The sequence below is a fragment of the Gracilinanus agilis genome, chromosome 3 (assembly GCF_016433145.1).
Source record: "Gracilinanus agilis isolate LMUSP501 chromosome 3, AgileGrace, whole genome shotgun sequence".
NCBI lineage: Eukaryota > Metazoa > Chordata > Mammalia > Didelphimorphia > Didelphidae > Gracilinanus > Gracilinanus agilis.
Window position 1 is genome coordinate 156,381,365 of NC_058132.1, and position 20,798 is coordinate 156,402,162.

Consider the following 20,798-nt stretch of genomic DNA (forward strand, 5'->3'; position numbering starts at 1 on the left):
CAGGAGACTCGATGGCCTTAACTCTATATCATATGAAGATAGAGTGAATGATTTGTGGGTGCTTAGACTGGACAAAACTCAATAAGGAGATGATAGCTGTCTTCAAGTACTTGAAGGACTGTTAGGTAGAAATGAGTTTATAGTTGTTCTGTTCATTCCCAAGAGACCTGGTTTTCAAAGAAATACTGGGTGGGCATTGTGAAGCCACAAATTTAGGTTGGATATCACGGAAAAAAACTTCCTGACAATTAGAGCTATCCAAAAGTAGAATGGTGGAATGTCCTATCTTAGTAGGTGGCAGTTTTGACTTTCTTGAAGATCTCCAAGCTCAGGCAGGATGGCTACTAGTTGGCTATGTTTTAATAAAGACACCTTTCAATTTTGAATTGGTTTAGATGTCTAGTGAGGTTTCTTCCAGCCCTAAAATTCTATGACTATAGTAAGGATGGAGTACCAGTTACCAAGAAACCTAAGAGATTCATATGGCACTAGCCCTAAAGGAGAAAATCATAATGGTCATCACTATACTATGTCATGAAAGGTGGCTCACTAGGAAATAAACATCATTATGTCTTCACTGAGAAAATATATTTTTTATAAAACCCATTGGATTAATATGTGAGAGAATGAAAAAAAATTTATTAAGCAATTCTCTAAAGATTAGATTTTTTTTCTTCATAGAGAAGGTCTAGTGGGTAAAATAGTGGTAGGTTTCTTCTCATTATATAGTAGAATTTTTTCTTTAAGACTGGGTCTCCCTATTTTGTCTGGAGTGGAAGGGTAGTGACCATCCACACACCTGATCCCAATATCAATCAACACAAGCTTTACCCTGCTTCATCTTTCTGCCTAGGATGGCTTTACCCTTACTCACATATCTTGGTAGCCCTCCACTTCTGAGGGCTTCCAATATTGATACCACATGTAAGGCAAACAACCAATCAGTTTTAACCCTACTTCAGCTTAGAACTCCTAAACTCTCCCAGCTTTTGGAACAAGAACACACTATTTGACAAAAACTTTTGGGAGAATTGGAAAACAGTATGGAAGAAATTAGGTTTAGATCAACATCTCACACCCTATACCAAGACAAATTTAAAATGGGTAAATGACTTTAATATAAAGAGGGGAATTATAAACAAATTAGGTGAACATGTAGTATATCTGTCAGATTTATGGGAAAGAATTTAAGACAAAGCAAGAGGTAGAGAACATTACAAAATGTATAACAAATAATTTTGATTATATTAAAAAGTTTCTGTACAAACAAAACCAATGCAACCAAAATTAGAAGGGAATCAACAAATTGGGGGGAAATTTTTATAACAAAAAATCTCTTATGAAGGTCTAGTTACTTAAATTTCTAAGGAGCTAAGTCAATTGTACAAAAAAAAAATCAAGCCATTCCCCAATTGACAAATGGTCAAGGGACTGAAGAAGGTTGGCAAATCCTGGCTTAGACTGATTCCAGCACTTACCATACAAATGGTTACGCAGAGACTAAGTAGAAATGGATTCTTAAGCTTGAACTCAGCAGAAAAAAAAACACAATTCACTCTCTAAACCCTTATGCTTGCTACAGAGACATTTATGAGGTGGAAAAGGGCAGCCAAGCAAACATCCCTGGTTCCTTAACTCCCGAAGTCACTAAGTGACCCTAAGTTTCCTCAAAAGCTTTCTTAAGAATGCTCGTTAAAATCTCCTCTGAGAAGTCTTCTGAATTCTAATGAAGGCTTTTCTAGAGGAGAAGAAAGCACGTCTCAAGATGAAAAAGCTCTGGTTTGTGGCCCTTTCTGAGCCAAGGGACCTGACTCCCGCTAGCATGAGGGTAGGGAGGAAGATGGCGCAGTCAGGGTGGCCAACGACAGGGCATTGTGGGAGTGGCACTGAGGTTACTCTTGATGGAGACGTCGCTGAGGACATTATGAAGTTCATCCAGGTTGGGATTATGTCCTATATGTCACTGAATATGCTCCCTCTAACCAGGTATAACATTATACACCTATTGATGGCAAATAAATAATCACTGATTTAATTGATAGGGCAAAGACTATTACTTATGGATGAGCTGAGTGATAGCTGAGGACCTAAGACACTATACCTAAGCAAGGAAAGGGAGAATAAGTGAAAACTTGGGTACAATCATTCTTTACTCCCTGAAATCATCTTTCTCTCCTAGTTTTGAAACAAATCAGTTCTTTAAAATGGGACACAGAATCTTTAGACCCAGGACCTTGATAAACCTACTATGTTATGCTCCTGCCTTTGTTTAAAACAGTAGAGGAAGCTATTCTTATCTGAACAATCTCCAGAAAACAAGATTCATAGCCTCACTTGGTAGTGTTTTATGAATTCACAGTCCTTAGAATCAGGAAGTTTTTTGTAATATTTACCCAAATACCTCCATCTTGCATCCTTCTCCCTTCACCTAATCAGTCACCAAGTACTGTTGATTCTTTCTGATTGCTGCCTCTTCAACTCCTTCCCTTTCTTTTTCTCCCTCTGCTAACATAACCAAATGATTGAATCTTAAGAATTAGCAAGGACCTTGGAGATCCCCAAGTCCACATTTTACCTAAAACGTGAATCCTTCCTACAACTTACTGAAGTGATATTCATCCTTCCAGTCGTTGGCATCCTATACTAGGCACTTAAGAAATGCTTGGTGGTTTGAATCTTCCAAAAATCTCCCATGACTTTTGGGTGGATCTAATTATTAGGAACCCTCTGATGGCATACTTCTATAATTCCAGTTATTGGGAAGGCTGAGGGTGGTATATCATTTGAGTTTAGGAGTTCTTTTAAAAAAGTTAATTTAATTTAACTTTTTAAATATTACATGATTCATTTTCTTTCCTTCCCCTCTTTTCTTCCCCCTCCCAGAGCCAACAAGCAATTCCATTAGGTTGTACAAATATTATTATTTGATACCTATTTTCACATTACTCATTTTACCATAGAGCAATCTTTTAAATCTGAAATTCCAAATCATATACCCATATAAACATAAGTCCCGCAGGAATGTCCTAAATTATTGTATTACTACTAGAAATAAGGTCCATTACTTTTGGAAAAAGCAGCCGTGAACAACTTTTACATTGACAAAACCAGGAAAAACAAGATGAAACAACAAATTTCATAATTGGCAGAGTCACATGAAATGGAGTCTCCAGATTCAAATGTATATTTTTACAGGGAAACCCTTTGGGCCCGTCTGGGTCATCCATCTCCATATCAATCCACCATGAGCATTTGTCCTCTCTTCTCTCTCTCCCATCCCTCTCCTGCACCTGGCAGGTGGCTCGAGGTCCAGGTAGCGAATCTGACCTGCCCCCAGCGCTGGGTCCAGTATCTCCGGCTCCTGCAGGAGTCCATCTGGCCAGGGGGCACTTTGCCAGTGCTGCCGAAGCCCCTGAGAACACAGAAACAGAAGGAGGCGACTGAGGAGCAAGCTCTGCAAAGCCTGATGGGAGTGCTGCCAGGTGAGCCGGCCATCACAAGATATCGCAACTGACCACACAGATGACTCTGACCACTTCCCCCAACCCACCCCCCTTCCCCATGGCTTAGGGAAGAAATCCCAGAAGCTGTTCTGCCCCAGTCTCAAATAAGGCAATATGGAGTAATTAAAAGAGCCTGTGTTCCAATCCCAGCTCTGGGACTTACCATTCCTGTCACCTTCGGCAGCTTAGGATGCCTCTCTGGGTCTCTGTTTCCTCTGCTGAACATTGGCACAGAGTGGGAAGGGAAGAATTGGACTGGGTGATCTTTTAGGTCCCTTCTAACTCTAGATCTGTGGCTTGGAAATCTTTCTTTGCTGCTTGTGTGACACTGAACAAGTAACTTTTAAATTCTCTAATATCCCAACATGTCAAACGAGGGGGCCAGATGGGGGGAATCCTAAGGTCCTTTATAGAACGAGATCCTCTGATCTACTCATCTTCCAGTTCCTTTAACTAGGACAGGAGAAAATCAGGGTTGGCTTGCCTCGTCTTTTTCACCAAGGCTGTGCTAAAAGGACGGGCTGAGCACAGTACAGAAGTTTCCTGTATCTAGGACAGTGATGGGCAACCTGTTGAGCCTGGTGTGTCAGAATTCCAAAGTGTAACTCGAGTGGTATGTCACTTTGAGAAAAAACAGACAAACCATAATTTCATGGTATTTATAGTTTAAATAACATACTTCTCTGTATACAGCTGTGGGTCATCAAAAATGGCTACGTGTGTCAGTGCTGACACGCGTGTCATAGGTTCTCCATCAGGGATCTAGGATGAAGTGCTGAGCAGCCTTAGAAAAGTTCATGAATATTTCTCTGTTGTTTCCTTATCAGACTTGGTTGTGGAAATCCTGGGAGCAAGCAAGTGCCGCCTAAGCTGGGGTTTGGTCCTGGAATCTCTGCAACAACCCCTCATCAACAGGTAGAGATGAAAAGTGTATCCTGGGGGTACTTGGGGGCTCAGTGGATTGAGAACCAGACCTAGAGTGAGGAGGTTCTGGGTTCAATTTGACCTGAGATACTTCTTAGTTATGTAACCCTGGGCAAGTCACTTATTGTTTAGTCCTTACCTCTCTTTTGCCTTGGAAACAATGTACAATATTGATTCTAAGATGGAAGATAAGGTGGGTTTTTTTGTTTTGTTTTGTTTTTTTAGTGTATCCTGGATGTCTACTTAGCAACTGGCCTAAGGCCTGGGATGTGAAGGGGTTCAGGTCAGAGGATTTGGGTGATAAGTAGGCAGTCTAAAAGAAGCAAACTGGGCAAAATCCCAAGATCTTGGACCTCAGGGCAGAATGATTTGTCCATGTCCCACTGTGAGCTATTTGCACCCAGACCAGCTTCATCAGGTCATCTTAGCGGCCAATGGGCAAACAGACACTTGCTCCCTGGAGGCGTCCAGCTTTGCCCTGGAGTACCAGGGTGTGTTTCATCCTCTGCTGGCTCTTGGCAGCGAAGAGGGGAATTCAGGGAGAATACTGATAAGGAAAGAGCTGCTGATCAGTTAATATTAACATGTTTCTACATGAGTAGAGAGAAACTCTTATTGGGGAAGAATAATGAGAAAATTCTTGGACTGAAAGGGAAAAACTTGGCATTCTAGTCCTACGTTGTTCAGTTTTTCAGTCATGTCCAACTCTTCCAGACACCAAGGACCATAGTTATCCATGAGTTTTTCTTAGCAAAAATGCTGGATTAATTAGTCATGTCCTTCTCCGTTGGATCCAGCGGATCTTTTCATCTGGCAGCCAGGGTTAAGCAACTTGCCCAGGGTCAGACAACCTGAAGCCAAAGTGGAGCTCAGGTGTTCCTGACACCAGACCCAGTGCTCCTAACCCCTGAGTCAAAACTGCCCCTATTTCTATATTTACTTCATTTTATTAGCCAGAGAGCTTGAACAGTTTTCAGGCATGGTTCTTAACCTGGGGTCAACAGATTCCTTAGGAATGAACGGATAGATTTCAAGGGGTTTGTGAACTTGGATGGAAAAAATAGCATCTTTGTTTTCACTAGCCTCTAATTGAAATTTAGCATTTCCTCCAATTATTTAAGCTTATTTTTTTCTGAGAAAGAGTTCCACAGTGCCAAAGAGGCCCATGACACCAAAAAAATTAAGATATACTACTGGTATAGTAGAAAGAGCATTGTATTTGGAATCAGAAAGACCTGGGTTCAAATCCCACTTCAGACATTCATTAGCAGAGTGACTCGGACAAATAACTTAGCCATTCAGTGTCCTGTCTTCCTTATCTATAAAATGAAGGGACTGGAACCAATCACTTTTAAGATCACTTCAAGGTCTAAATCTATGATCCTATGAACCACTTTTGTTCTGTGGCCTCAGGTTCTTCATCTGTAAAATGGGAGAGTTATACTAAGTGGTCTCTAAGATTACTTCTGGTTCTAGCATTCTATCTCTCTTTGGATAGATCTAATGCTAGAAATTTCAGGTAATTTCCTTTTTTTTTCTTAAGCAAACCAAGAGAATTGGACTTCGTGAATTCAGGCATCTCTTGCTATTCTCTGACTCTAGTTCTGAGACATGGAAGGCATTCAGTGCCACCTCAAAACAAATTATAGAAGTAAAGGGATGCTTCTAGCACTCAGAGTCTCAGCCTCATAAGCCATGTTCTCTCTAGTTCTCTCAGGAATCTTTCTTTGATGGAGATAACATGAGATCACAGAGCTAGAAGCTAGAGGTAGAAGGAGCCAGAAGGAATGTACCTGAAAAAGAGGCTCTTCTCTCACAATGGTCATCCAATCTCAGTTTGAAAGCTTTAAGTGATGGGAAGCCTACCTCATGAAGAAGGCCATTCTATTTCAGAACTACTTTAATTTAATTTAATTTTTTTTCTTTATGTTGAATTGAAATCTTCCCCTCTCCAGCTACAATCCATTGTCCCCCTAAGGAAAATCAGAATAAGTCAAATCTCTCTTCAATAGTCATGCCCTTTAGATGCATAAGAACTTCAATTTATATATTTCTATAAGTTGTGCAGATCTATTCACTCCCAAGAACCCTGTAAGATGGCTAGTACAAATAGAATAACCCTAATTTTACAGATGAGAAAACTGAGACTCCAAGATGTTATCTACTTGCTGATGGTCATTATATAGCTATATATAGTATAATATAATTATTAATATAATATAATATAGTGTCCAAAACAGTACTGAACCCTAGTTCTCCTAATCCTTACTCCAACATTATGCTAAACTAAACTGTAATGACCCTAAGTTTGGCCCTCAGGCCAAATATTCATAGTACCTTCAACCATGCAGTTTTTGTGTATTAATTAAAAAATAAAGACAACTTTTACTTTCTGTCTTGGACTCAGTACTATGTCTCCAGAAGAACAGCAAGGGTGAGGCAATAAGGATTAAGTGACTCTCCCAAAGTCACACAGCTAGGAATTGTCTGAAGCCAGATTTAAACCCAGGGCTTCCCATCTAGTAGACCTGGCTCTCTATCCACTGAACCACCTAGCTGCCTACATAGTATGATTTTAAATCCCCTCTCAATCCTCTGGACTCGTTCTCGTTTGTCTGTCTCCTTCCAAAAGTTTGGCACCCAGAACTGAACACAATACTGCATTGGTCTGAACAGGGCAGTGTAGGACAAGACTGTCAACTTTCATTTTGAACACAGTGCTTTTATCATGCAACCCAAGTTCACCAGTTTTGTCCTTGTTGTCCTCCACCCTGTCATACTGTGGACTCCCTTATCTCGTAGTCCTTGAAAACCCTCCTCTTGTTCATTTCAGGCACTTAATTTACTGCCTCTGGGACATCATCCTGGAGTTTCTGGATCTCAGTGCCTCAGCTGAGGAGTCTGCCACGACCACTCCTGCTCCAGACACACCAGGTAACTCCAGGAGGATGGGAGTCTCCCCTTAACTGCTGAGCTCTCCTTACAGACATTGTGGAGAATACAAGAGAAAGGAGAACGAGTTTCCAAATGGTTACATTCCGGATATCTCAGCTCCCTGGGAACCAGGATGAGAAGCCTATGCTCCCAGCAATCATATGATGAAAACAAGAGTGAAGAGAAAGCCTTGTGGCATAGCTACTGTCTCCAGCAACCAGTTCTGTTATTGAAAAATGATCACCCGGGTGTGCAATTCGGGATGAATGTGTCACCTGCATGCCCATCCATTTCTATAGTTCTTCAGCTTCGGTTGGGTTGCTAATAATTGGTGGGGCCTGATTTCTTTAGACAAAATACTGGGAACTGAAGAAGAGGTAGAGTCATATATCCTATACATATATCATCTATCCCTTTCTTTGCCAATCCCTTCCATGCAAGATCGACACCTGACTACCACTTGGCCCTGTGCAACTCCTTTGCCACGTGGGTTCTGGGCAAAGCATAAGAAAACTACAGCCAGGCCATCTTAGGGAAGAGACTGCCTGTCTCTGAGGCTTTCCCTTCTCCTGAAAAGAAATCAAGACACAGGACAATGACATCAAGCAGCAGGGAAAGTGTATTCTGTTGTCCCGCTTGGTTTTTTCTCTCACTTCAGGAGAGGAGAGAGGAAAGGTCTTTTAATTAACTGCGGTTGATGACTTGGCCAAGCCCAGACGCATAAGCCTTATTAAGGGGAGTCACAAGATCGCCTCCTTAGACAGCAGTATTCTTCCTGTCATGAACTTCGGGTGAAAGCCTTGAGGGTTCCTCTCTTTTCCTTTCACATCCTTCTCGTGGGACCCACCCTTCAGCTTTTATTTTGTTCATTCCTGTCTCCTCAAAAGTTGGGAGGATGTTCAAGTGTTATCTACCTGAACTGGAACCATGGGTGGAGAGGAACCTGCAGCTTCAACTTCCTAGACCAGCCCTTGAGAAGAGAAAGGAAAATCCTAGAGAAAGTCAAAGAAATCTAGATCCTCCTTATCCCGAGACATTTAAGGAATTGCAACTAAGGCTATGGGGCTCTGTCTTTACTGACTTCTAAAGGGTACACATCAGGACACAAAGCATTAGGAATCTATTCTATTACCCTGCAAAAGTTCTTCACTTCTTATCCACAGGTGAAGAGATAGATCTGACCTCAGATTGAATTGCCTTCGATTAACCAAAAGGCACTAGGACAGGATGCAGTTTTTAAAAAAGAGGAAATGAGTAAAGAAGAGGGGTAAGTAGAAGAGAAATGAAGCAGAGGGAAAAGTCACAGAGGGAAGGATTTAAGATCTAGAATTTAGAAACAAACTCAGAGGCTATCCATTCCAACCTCTTGATTTTATAGATGAGGAAAATGAAAATGACCAATCCAAGATCACCAAGGTAGGAAGAGTCAGTAATAGGATAAGAATTAACTACACATTAGAGGAAAGAGTGAGTTATAAGTAAGTTACAAAGCCAGAGATGTGAGAAAATATTTCTCTGCCCCCTTAGTTTTGCTTGTGCACATTGGCATCCTTGTATCAGTCAAATCAGTGGGAAACATTTCTTCTCTGTTATCTGTAAGATCATCTAACTTGGCTCAGTCTGGGGAGCTTAGAATGAGAAGGACATGAAAGGACATGAATGCATATCAAAGCTATTAGGTAGAGGATGTATTGCATAGGAAAGTGGGAGGCTATGGAATCTCTTTTGGTGGAAGTTTCAAACCACCCATTGGATTTTTGAGCTGGCTGAGATTGTTTTTAGATGAAATCCTGCCTGATGTTAAGGACACTAGATGAGATAACTTCAGTGCCCTTCACATAATGGACATTTAATAAAAGTTTGTTGACTATAAATGAATTAAGGCCTTTTCCAGGTCTAACTGTATTGTGACTGCTAGGCTTTCTCAGTCTCCCCAAGGCCTCTGCCACCTAAAGCTATTTCACTGAGAAGTAGCTACAGCCATTTCCTTGGTAAGTGTCTGTCGAGGTATGGGATGGGCCAGGACATTCATCCTGACTTCCTGGAGCTTCTCTTCCTACAGCTCTTTCACTCAGAGGCCAACATTGCTGCTTTGGAAAGTTGGAGGTGGCCCCATCTTCTGCTTTTCCCATCGACACATGCTTTCCCTTCTATGTTCTTGGCCACCTGTTCTACCATGCTTCTCTGGGCAGCCAGCCACAAGTTGGGTGCATGTCAAATGACCAGTTCCAGCTTACACGTGGCACAAAATCAATAAATAACTGGACAGACCATAAATTGCCTGTGGTTGTAAATTCCTAAGAATCTTAAGGCGCTTCCAGGGCTGGGGAGGGCTTCCTTGGGTTCCACCTTATATAAGAAACGCCTGCCTCTTCCCCACTTGCCCCAGAGAGACAAACTATCCCCAGGCCTACTCTTTGCCCAGGAGGCAAATGAATGATAACAATAAAGGAAAAAGTCCATGGGGTTTCTCAAACAACCCAGCCAGGTTTCAGGGAGCAAGTTCAGGCAGCATGGGAAGTCTTATACCTGGGAGAGATGCCACAAGTATGTGGAGCAGACCAGTTCAACTTGGAGTTTGTGTTGCCTTGTACTTTTCAATTGTTCACTGCTGGGAACTATGTTGAAGGACAGCAGAAATTGGGGAAATGACCTTGATCCTAGACCATTCAGATTTAGAGTTAGAACAGTTATTGAGTCTAATCCTCTCATTTTACAGAGGAAGGAACTAAGGCCCAGAGACATCAAGTGACCCAAGGTCACATGTCCCATGCATTAATTCATCAAATGTTTTTTGAACACCTAAGGTAGAATCCAATGAAGCCCTTTCTTCAAATATGCTAAAGCACTGTGGGAGATGCAAAGATGAAGCTCATACAATAGATAATCACTTCCACCCACCACCATCATCTGTCTCCTACCCCCACTCTCACTCCTGGAGTGGAGTGGATCACAGCTGCTGAGGAGAGTGTGAAGTGGTAGAAAGAATGATAAACTCAGAGTCCTGGAGTCAGAGTTTAAATACATTCAACTACTTACTAACTACCCTGGGCAAGTTATTCACCTTATTGGACCTCAGTCAAAAAAGGAAGGCATTGGACAAGGTAACGCCCAAGTTTCCTTCCAGGCGGATCTAAGATCCAGCAGCTAGATCTCATTGTTTCTTCCTCTCCAGATCCAGTTTGCACTTTCCTCGTGGTCCCTAGCTGTGTCCCCATGGTCCTCGGCCTTATTGCTGACTGACTCAGTAATCCCTCTTCCATTCACCTGTCGCTTCCTCAGTAAGGAGCAAGAGATGTGTTGCCCTCGGAAAATACATCTCACATAATCCATTATTGGATCACTCTGAAATTCAGTGGCCCCCCCAAATGTGTGCTCTTTCCTGAGGGCTGCTCTGCAGAAGAGTACAGGGTATTTTTCACAGGGCAAGCAAAGGCAAGAAGAGTTGCTAACGCTGTTCCATACAGAAGGAAGCAGGAGCTAATGGAAGAGAGGTATTTGGGGAGAGAATAGGGAGTCACTCGAGATCTGACCTCATGAGCACAGCCGTGTCTTGTCCCCTGTGCTTCCTTGACTTCTGAGGTACCAAAGGTCATGGAACTCTGCTTGTCCTCACTGGCTCCGTGCAAAGGAGAGAGGAGTCTTCAGTGGCTGAATCTCAAGCAGCAATTGGTATCCTCTGCTTTGGACTGATAAGGAACAGAACGAGAAGGCTGCAGGGACCTTCTAATGACATACTAATGACAGATTTCATTGGGGCAGGAGATGATCCATCCATTATCCTATAGCCCAATCTCTCTCCTTAACACCCGAATCCTCTGCTGGTGAGTAAGAAAGTCCCCACGTGTTTTGAATTATTCTACCCCAGAGGTAGATAGAAAAGGTCAAAATGCATGTACCCAGCAGATCCTGACCTTTGAAGTGGCAGCTTCACTTTGGAATACACTGCTTTTCCCAGTTCTAGTGAGTCCTTCATGATGCCCACTCGCCCATCTCCATCTCTAGCCTGGCAGCAAATGGGATGGTAGCAAGTGTAAGAAGCTGCAAAGGAAGGAAGGAGGCAGCAACACATTTACCAGCACATCCACTGATTCCAACTTCTCTCCCTTGAGGTTCTGTTTAAAAAAATCATCTGAATGATCCCTTTGTCTTGTTGTTGATATTGCTATTGTTGCTTATATAGTTGTTGTTTGGAGGGAGCAATTTAAAACCAAGTAATGCCCCCCAAAGTAGAAAGTTGGTGAAGATTCTCACTTGTCCATGTAGGATCACTAATGGCAAATTTAAAAAAACCCAAGCTAGTTCTACTGTTCTCCACCATGTTCATGTTCATGAAATATAAATCTCAAATTGACTTTAGCCAACTTATAACATGATTAGCAAGGCGATTGTACAATTGAATAAAACATGCATATTTTTCTATGTCTCTTTTAATACCATGTTCCAAGAGTCATAGGGCAGCTTTAAACTTTGATAGGTTCAAAAATTTAAATGCTACAACCTTACAAAAAAACATTTGAAACATTAATTATTTAAATTTTGAAGTAATTATATGCTCCTTATAAAAATTCAACATAACCACTTTCTTGCGTTGCTATACATCGGTGGTTGATTTTTGAACTTTGTAAAAACTTTCATCTGTTGCTCAATGATTGAAAGGACTGCATTAAGATCATTCAAGTCATGAGGTTTGATGTATCTTTGACCATTTGGATCTGACTCCACGAGATAAATCTAATGGAGATAAATGAAGTGACTGAGAACACCAGTGAAGAGGATATCTCATATTGATCTCATGAGTTTGAAAATGTCACTCAGAAACTGATTCACCCTTAGCATGTCTTCTTAAAATTCACATTCAAATATTATTCTTTGAAAGTCACTTCACAAAATAAGTGTGAAGCAAATTTAAATAAGTATACTTTGAAATGATTTTTGCTCATTTGTAGCCCTTATATTTCTGAAATTATTAAAGCTTAAAACTTCATGGGGACTTTCTGGGATATTATATATTACATGTGTGTGTCTACATATACACATACATGTAGGTCTGGGTATTGTACATATATTTACATATTCTCCATTATGCACTAAGATTTATAGGACAACATGTATATGTGTGTGTATATATGTGCATTGTACATACAAATGCATTTAAGCATTCTCCATTATGCACTAAGATTTCTGGGATAACGTACATAAATGTATGTTTGTATGTGTGTATGTATGCATGTGTATGAATCTGCCTTGTGCATACCAATGTTTCTATGTGTTCTCTTCCATTATTATGTATAACTGAGGATTGATTAAAATTAGATACAGAAGCAAGGACCAGGCAAGGCAAACCGAAAAATCCCTTCCTGTAATTCCATGATAGGAAGACTAATGTCCTTTACATGAGACCAAGCCTACTTACCTTGGATCCAATTGGATTTGGAGATCTGGAGTCAATCACCCACATTCCTTCCTGATAACTGCCAGTCATATCACCATTTTGCTGTGTCTGCTCTTAAAGTATTGTCTCATCCTTGCAGCCATGAAGATTATTAGTGACTTAGCAAAATGGCCCCATTCTGTATCTTGCCATTAGTGAAGAGAGACCATTTTGAGAAAATAAATATTCTTTTGGAGTTTATATCCTTTACAAATCCTACCCATCTGGAGTCCCAATTAAAGCTGAAAATGTGCCAGTTCTTATCCAGCTTCATGTGGTTTGTGATGAAAGTTTGTCTTTTATTGTCTATAATTCCAAATGACTCAGTAATAGCCAGTGCTGCTTTTACTTGGACTTCACCTCCCTCTAAGACAGGGGTCAGCAACCTTTTTGGCTGTGAGAGCCATAAACGCCACATTTTTTAAAATGTAATTTTGTGAGAGCCGTACAGTGCTCACAGTGCGTGCTCCTGTAACAGTGCCTGAAAAAAAAATTGACTTTATGGCTCCTGCAGAAAGAGCCATATCTGGCCCTCAAAAGAGCCAGAGATGGCTCGAGAGCCATACGTTGCCGACCCCTCATCTAAGAGATTCGTGAATAGCCCACTGATCTTTGTTTTAAAATAAAGTCTCTCTTTCAAACTAAAAGACCTTGTTTGATCTTTGGAATTGAACATCTCTAGCACAGGAGTCCAGAGAGAGCCCATGAACCCAATTAGAAATCAGATTCCATACAGTTAGCTCAGCCTACTAGAAAAGAGGAAATCTTCGACTTTCATCAACTATTGCTGAATTTTCTCCAAAGGTATTAGGGGTGTCAGAATATTTAGGTGTTAGGCAAAAAGAGCCTGAAAAACTAAATCCTATAAAGAACATAGCTTTGCTTTAGAACAAAAAAATATTTTTTTCTTGAAAAAAAGCAATGTAATGAAAACTGACAAAAAAATGAAACTCCTTTGGCAAATATCAAACCAGTAAAATAGATACAAATCTAGTAAAAGTCAAAGTATCTAGCCAATGGATATGTTTAATACATAACTATTAAAATGATGTACTTGTTATTATGTTAATAATAATAATTAGCATTTACATAATGCTTTAATATTTGCAAAGTGCTTTTCAAATAATATCTCACTTAATCCCCACACCAGTCCAAGGATGTGGGTGCCATTATTTTACAGGAAAAGGAATTAAAGAAGAACTTAATGATTTGCCTAGGATTCTATACTTGATGTCAGAGTCTTCCTGAGTCCATGTCTAGCACTCTGTCAACTGAACCATATAATTATCTAATTCTATCAGCTTGAGGCAATGGTAGAGAGCTGCCCACATAGGAAACTCTGAATTCAAATCCTGTCTCTGAAATGTACTGATTGCTTGACTCTAGGCAAGTCACTTAACTTTCTATACCCCTAGGCAGTTGTTTTTCAACAGGAACTGATCTTCATTGGTAGAGAGAGAAATCCTCTGGCACCTCTCTGAACAAGTCTAGCCAAAACTGAAATCTAATGAAAACAGAATTTAACATATACACATGGAGTACATGATTATTTCTGGACAGCAGATCCACAGGACTCAATAAGGACTATGGTCCTGAATTAAGAGGAATCTATCCAATTTTACAAGGACAAGTTGCCTCCCCAATCCTGTGAATCATTTGGAAAACATTTCTGTAGTGGTGGGAGAAGGTTGGAATGGTGGGCTTTTTCAAACCCTCCCCTCCATCATCTATATATCATTATATATAGAAGGAGTTAAAGATGTGTCTTAACAAGACCAGTGGGGAAATTGTACTAAGTGACCAAGAAATGAGTGAATTCATGTATCTTTGTGCTCTTCCTTAAGAAGAAAAACCTTTCCTAAACTGTTCATGATATCGTGACATCAGCCAACTTCTTATTCACAGCATGGCAGAAAGAATTCCCAGGTGCCTTAACTGATATGAGTAGGATGATTATTCTACAGACCCCAAAGCAAATCTATCTCCCTCCAGACTTATCTCACTCTGTCAGAGACACTCAATTTTCCCCATCATACAGCTTAGAAATCTTGAAGTCAATTTTTTATTCCTCTCCGCATCACCTCCTATATCCACCACATCTTGTCCATTCTCCTTTCAAAAGATCTCTCATGAGAGTCCCTTTCTATTCCCACACCCAGGCTCTCAACATTGTAGTTATAACAAGAGCTTCCTAACTTTGGGAAGAGAGAAAGTAGAGACGAATATATTCCTGATTTCAATTCTACCCCCAAATCCTGCCCATCCTTCAAGACCTAGGTTTTATTAATCCTTACCTGATTATTCAAGCTCACATTGATCTCTTCTTAGAGCTCTTCCAGCACTCAGTATTACTACTACTCCATCTTATTAAAATTGTAAGCACTTTCAGAGAAGAGACTACGTCTTCAACTTTTCCCCCTCTTGATCTACTAACACCACATAAAGGATGGTTCTTGTCCAGTTTCAGAGTACCTATTTTAGGCTTGCAAAGAGGGATAACTGGCAGAGGAAAAAATATAGCTAGGCTACACATAGGCACATGGAATTGGTTCCTTGGAGAGGAAGCTTGCATCTGTCTGATCCCACCCCTTCCAGAGAACCACCTGGCCCCAGAGATGGCAACAGTAGAATAGTGAGGATTCTTTAGCCAAGATGGCAACTATGGGAGCCAGAAGCACTGCAGTAGCTGTGGTAAAGTGATGGCAGGGGTGTGTGGAGTAAAAGAAGGAGACATTGAGCTTCAAAGAAACCACCTGGATCCTGAGGAAGAGTTTCTTGATCAAGTCTCTTGGAGAGATGAGGTGGAATTTGTGGACAATGCTGGTATCTTCAATCAAAGGGAGAAGTTCCTAGACCAAAGCTCTCACTGTCTTAAACCCCAAGTAAAATTTACTCTATAAGTACCTCTGTTCCCTAAGGGAGATCCCATCTGGAATATTAGGCAGGAATGTAGCAGCTTTGGAATTTAGTAGTAGGTACTTGAGAAAGGCAAAAATCCAGGCTTATTCCTCTAGTTCAGTGGTTGTCAAACCTAAATAAAAAAGGCCACTACATGAGGATCCCTGAAGCTGCATATTCATTTAGAACACCACCTTATTTTTTAAAAAATGTATCTTTTTACTGTATTATTTATTTTATTAAGTATTTCCCAATTACAGTTTAATCTGATTCTCCCTCATTGGGAGTTCTGGGAGACACATGAAAGCCACATGTTTGCCATCTTTCTTCTAGTAGGTGACTGTTACTTGTTGTTCCTTTGCTCCAGCTCCTACTTGGTCCCAAAATTCCTTTGCAGGGTAGAAGCACTGGGTATACTCTAAGAATTCCTCATTGTGTCCAGTAGACCTGGTTCTGGAACTCTGCTTGCCCAGGAACTCCTCCATATTTTCACTGCTGGCTCAAGTTCCATCAGCTCATGAATTTCCCCTGGAATTCCTTCTTTACCGTTGCTCAGCTGTCATCTCTGTAGCCGCCATGGTTTCCATTAATTCTGAAACCTGGATGTGTAGCTTCCCCTCTAGACAACCAAAGTCATGCTTCTGTGTATAGCCTCTCTCCTACCTCTGTAGCTCATAGATCAAGTTTTCCACTTTTTCCTTTTAGAGTTCTAACCCAACAATTCTGGAGCGGGTCATGAGTCAGTCATCTATATTGTGGGGTCAGTGAGCCAAAGAGTGCCCAGGGAATGGACAGTCCACACCCCATTAAAAAGACATCGTGAGTGGCAGAATAAAGCCTTATCCTTTAACCTTAGCCACCTTGACCAGATTCTTTCTGGGCACATACTCTATCTATGTTCGATGAAGGCAGAATCATGTGTTTCTCATGAGCCTCATGAAATGAGTTGGGTGAGGCAGACTGAGAAGGTAAGGAACTTTAGAGAAATCTGTGTCTGGATGAATTACTGGAAGTTCCTCTCACAGCTGGTTAGACCAAGTTACATAAAAAAAAATAAAATCTGTCCTGAAGTTATGGAGTCCTGTGTACTTAAGCTAATTTTGGTATATAAGTATATAGTTTGATGGCAAATGCATGGGAAAACTGAAAAGAAAATTTATTTTTCATTTATTATTATTGTTTAATTAAAATATAATAATCCCTGTAGATGGAAAATAGATCCACACATGGTTCACTCGATGAACTCATGTTTTGCATTTACTGGGAGTTTGAAAAGATTGCTTTATGGCTATTTCAATTCCATCCAATTCACATTTATTTTCTACATACTATTGATGTGTCAGTGTGCTAGGGATCGTGGGAACTAAAAGAAAAGTTGGAGTTCACACCTTTTCAGGGAAGTGCCACTGTCAGAACAAAGGCCACTTCTTTTAACCTTGTTAACTTTGTCCAGACTCCTCCTCACATACTTAATGCACAGAATCCTTCTACCAAAGCCTGAGCCAACTCCCAGGGAATACAATCAAAGCAGAGAGATAGGAAAGGGAAATGATGCCACCTCTCTTTAAGCCTGTTACCTAATTTTCCCCTAGACTCATTCCTGACTTCCTTTGGGAAGGCCAAAGATTATTTTCATAACTTTTCCAACAGCCATTTGCTGAGATGCCACAAAAAATCATTTGAAGAGCTTCCAGCAAGTGTGTGTGTGTGTGTGTGTGTGTGTGTGTGTGTGTGTGTGTGTGTGTGTNAATGTGTGTGTGTGTGTGTGTGTGTGTGTGTGTGTGTGTGTGTGTGTGTGTGTGTGTAAAGAGAATGAATATTCCTTCCTTTAAAAGATTCTTATATTCTTCCCTGATGTCACAGCAGTTGCAATAGAGCAGGGCAAGTACCTAAGATAAGAATGAAATTGAGGGAACTTCAGCTATCCTGAGAAACTGCAGGTTAGTGTATCTGCCACCAAGAGAGGAACACACCTGTTTCTGACTATCAGAAGTTCTGTGGTGAAATCAGGGGGATAGCAAAGAAGGGGCGAAAGGCAGAGGTGATAAGGATGAAAAGACATTCAGGGAGAGAGTGTAAGCCAGTGAAGAAAGAAAAGAGAGGGAGGGAAGGAAAGAGAGGGAGAGAGAGAGGGAGAAAGAAAGAAAGAGAGAAAGAAAGAAAGAAAGAAAGAAAGAAAGAAAGAAAGGAAGAAAGAAAGAAAGAAAGAAAGAAAGAAAGAAAGAGGAAAGGAGAAAGGAAGGAAGAAAAAATCCTTACACAATTAAGTACTTGGGTCATTTTTTTCCCCCAGAATGTCTACACAAGAAGGTTCCCATATGCTGTGGGGTTTCCAGTATGAAATCCATTACTCTTGAGCCAGTGAACATTTGCACAACACATGAGGTGGAATAGCCACTGGAGCCAAGATCCGTTCCATATACACCCCAGGGCAGATTGGTCCCTCTCCAGCATCAACCTCACTGGGATTAACCACTTATTCTAGTGTAGAATGCTGGGTAATGAATCCCAGATCCAACTAGAGGCTGTCTTCCAAAGAGTCACGTGCACCTTGCTTGTAGGTAAATCCTAACTGGATGCATCTCAAAACTATGGAAGACAGAGGGTAGCCAGGCAGCAGCCCCACAGAGGTCTAGGGCACAACTAAGCCATTGGTGAATGTGGAGTGAACAGAGTCAGTATATTAGAACAGGACGGCACTTCTAATCCAATCCCTTCCTTTTATAGATTGCAGAAAGTGAATGCTTTTGGATGAGTAATCCAAGGTTTGTAAACAGGTTCTTATCCTAATTTGCAGGTGTGTGTTCTGTGCAAATTCATATGTACCTAGAATACATGGTATTTATAAGATAAGAGCTGATCTGGATAGATTTCAGGAGTGAGTGGCTTGTGAAAAGGCATACAGTGTGTAACTTTCTTTGGCAAACCCAGGCTTGCATGCTTTCTTTTCAATCATGTCTTGGAGAGGACTAAGGCAGGAACATACATTTCAACAGGTTTAGAGTTATGCCTAGTGAGTTTGTGGACATGGGAGAATGCCTATTATAAGGACGTAATTTAATTGAAATGAACAAATGATGTTCAGCAACTCCCCCAAAACAAAGTAACATGAGAGGATTTGCCTGCCACATACACACTCAAAGTCAGCCCATCCTAGACACAGAGTAAGGAATTCAATGAAGGGGGGGGATAAAGCAGAGTGATAGGCTTAGGGTTGGAAGAGTCCTTAGAGATGAACTTTTATAATTTACAAATAAACAGGATAAGATGTAATATACCTTGCTACAAGCATCCAGATAACAAGTGTCTAAGCCAGAGTCTGAACTTAGTTCTTCGATCCTAAACCCATTATTATTCTAATCACTGTGCCAGGGAGAACATTACATCTTTTTCCCCCAATATTTAATTTTTCCCCAAATATATCAAAAGATAATTTTTAGCATGTTTTCTAAACTTTTCAGTTCCAAATTCTCTCCTTCCCTTTTTTCCCTACCACTACCCTAGGTTACATGTGTGATATGCGAAACTTATTTCCATATTGGTCATGTTGTGGAAGAAGACATATCCAAAAAACCACCAAAAGAAAATATAGTGAAAAAAAACTATGCTTTGATCTTCATTTAGACTCTATTAGCTCTTTCTCTTTAGGTGGAGAGCATATTTCATTGTAAATCCTTCCAAATTTTCTTGGATCATTGTCTTGCTGGGAATAGCTAAATCATTCACAATTGACCATTAGACAATATTGCTGTTATTGTGTTCAAGAACATTCCTTTTTAATCTAAGACTGCCACCTGATTTTCTCCAGATCTAGGCCTAATAGAGTCAGAAGAAACCTCAGAATTGAGATCAAACCATATCCAAATCTTTAGGCCAATGTTAGTGTTCATAAGCTTCTTTGACCATTGTTGCATGTAAAGTTACATCTTGAACTTCCCTGGAGTACACTCCACCCACAAAAATATTTTCCTTGAACTATTGTCTCCACTCTCTCATATATATCCCAGGACAAATGTCCAAGGGAAACATCTGTGCTCTCGATTCAGTCTTCTCTTTTCCCTAATTTTCCTATGACTTGATACTTATTTCTCTAAAAAACATCTTCTTGGATGATTTCAGAAAACCCTTGAAACCCCTATATGAATTAATGCAGAGTGAAGTAAGTAGAACCAGGAGAACACTGTACACAGGGACAGCAATGTTATATGATGAACAATTGTGAATGGCAGCTATTCTTAGCAATACAGGGATATAAGACAATTGCCCAAGGAATCATGATTCTTAAAAAGCCATCTACCTCCAGAGAAAGAACTGATGGAATCTGAGTACAGAGTGACACATACTATACTTCACTTTCTTTCTTCACTTTTTTTGTTAGAGTTCTCTTCCACAAAATGACTAATAAAGAAAAATGTTTACATTATTGCACATTGTAAAAATAAAAGGCAAACTGTAAAACTAATACAGCAATGTATTGATTATGTATAATAAATTGATTTTAGATACTCTGCTTGCTGTGCTTGCAAAATATCTTCAGTTTACATCTGTGAAGTGAAACTCAAAGTGAACTTCCCTTCAGGGCCAGGTGCAAGAATGCTAAAGAGACTCTTATTATAGAAAAATAAATTATTTATTGAAAATATGAGGATAAAAAAGATTTCTAACTCTAATAGATATTCTAACTTCACCAAATAAACTCCCTGGTTCTGCAAGGAACCGCTTCTCCTGTGTCCACAGGCTACACTGATCCTTCCTCATTTGACTAACCCAAATTTTTACTATTCTAAATAAACTAACACTATCGTCCTTATAATTCTTAACTTCGCCTCCAAGTTACAACAATAGCAAAGGCTAGCTGGCTGAGTCTCAGCAAGAACCAAGTTGGGACTCTTTCTTTGGTCTTCTCAGAGATAAAACAATCTATAAAACAGTAATAGATAGTCAATAGTGTTTCCCAAGTTGGAAAAAGAAAACACCAAGTTCCTTCAGGTCTTTCCATCCTTTCCTTCTACTATATATATATATATATATATATATATATATATATATATATATATATATATATATATATATATATATCTGTGTTTTTTTCTCTTACCCCCTCT

At 40.2% G+C, this 20,798-nt stretch overlaps 1 protein-coding gene across 3 annotated transcripts in view; it reads left to right on the forward strand.

Moving 5' to 3' along the window:
• The window catches only part of SNX19 (sorting nexin 19), a 100,568-nt gene that overhangs the window by 57,121 nt on the left and 22,649 nt on the right, over window positions 1-20,798 (forward strand). For 2 of the 3 annotated variants that reach the window (XM_044666158.1, XM_044666160.1), the window contains 3 exons: window positions 3,298-3,482; window positions 4,331-4,418; window positions 7,261-7,554. In XM_044666158.1, coding sequence (XP_044522093.1) covers window positions 3,298-3,482; window positions 4,331-4,418; window positions 7,261-7,393 — 406 coding nt within the window. In that variant the 3' untranslated portion in view covers window positions 7,394-7,554. Of the gene's footprint in view, window positions 1-3,297; window positions 3,483-4,330; window positions 4,419-7,260; window positions 7,555-20,798 lie in introns of those variants that run through there. The other variant, XM_044666159.1, reaches the window with a different exon arrangement.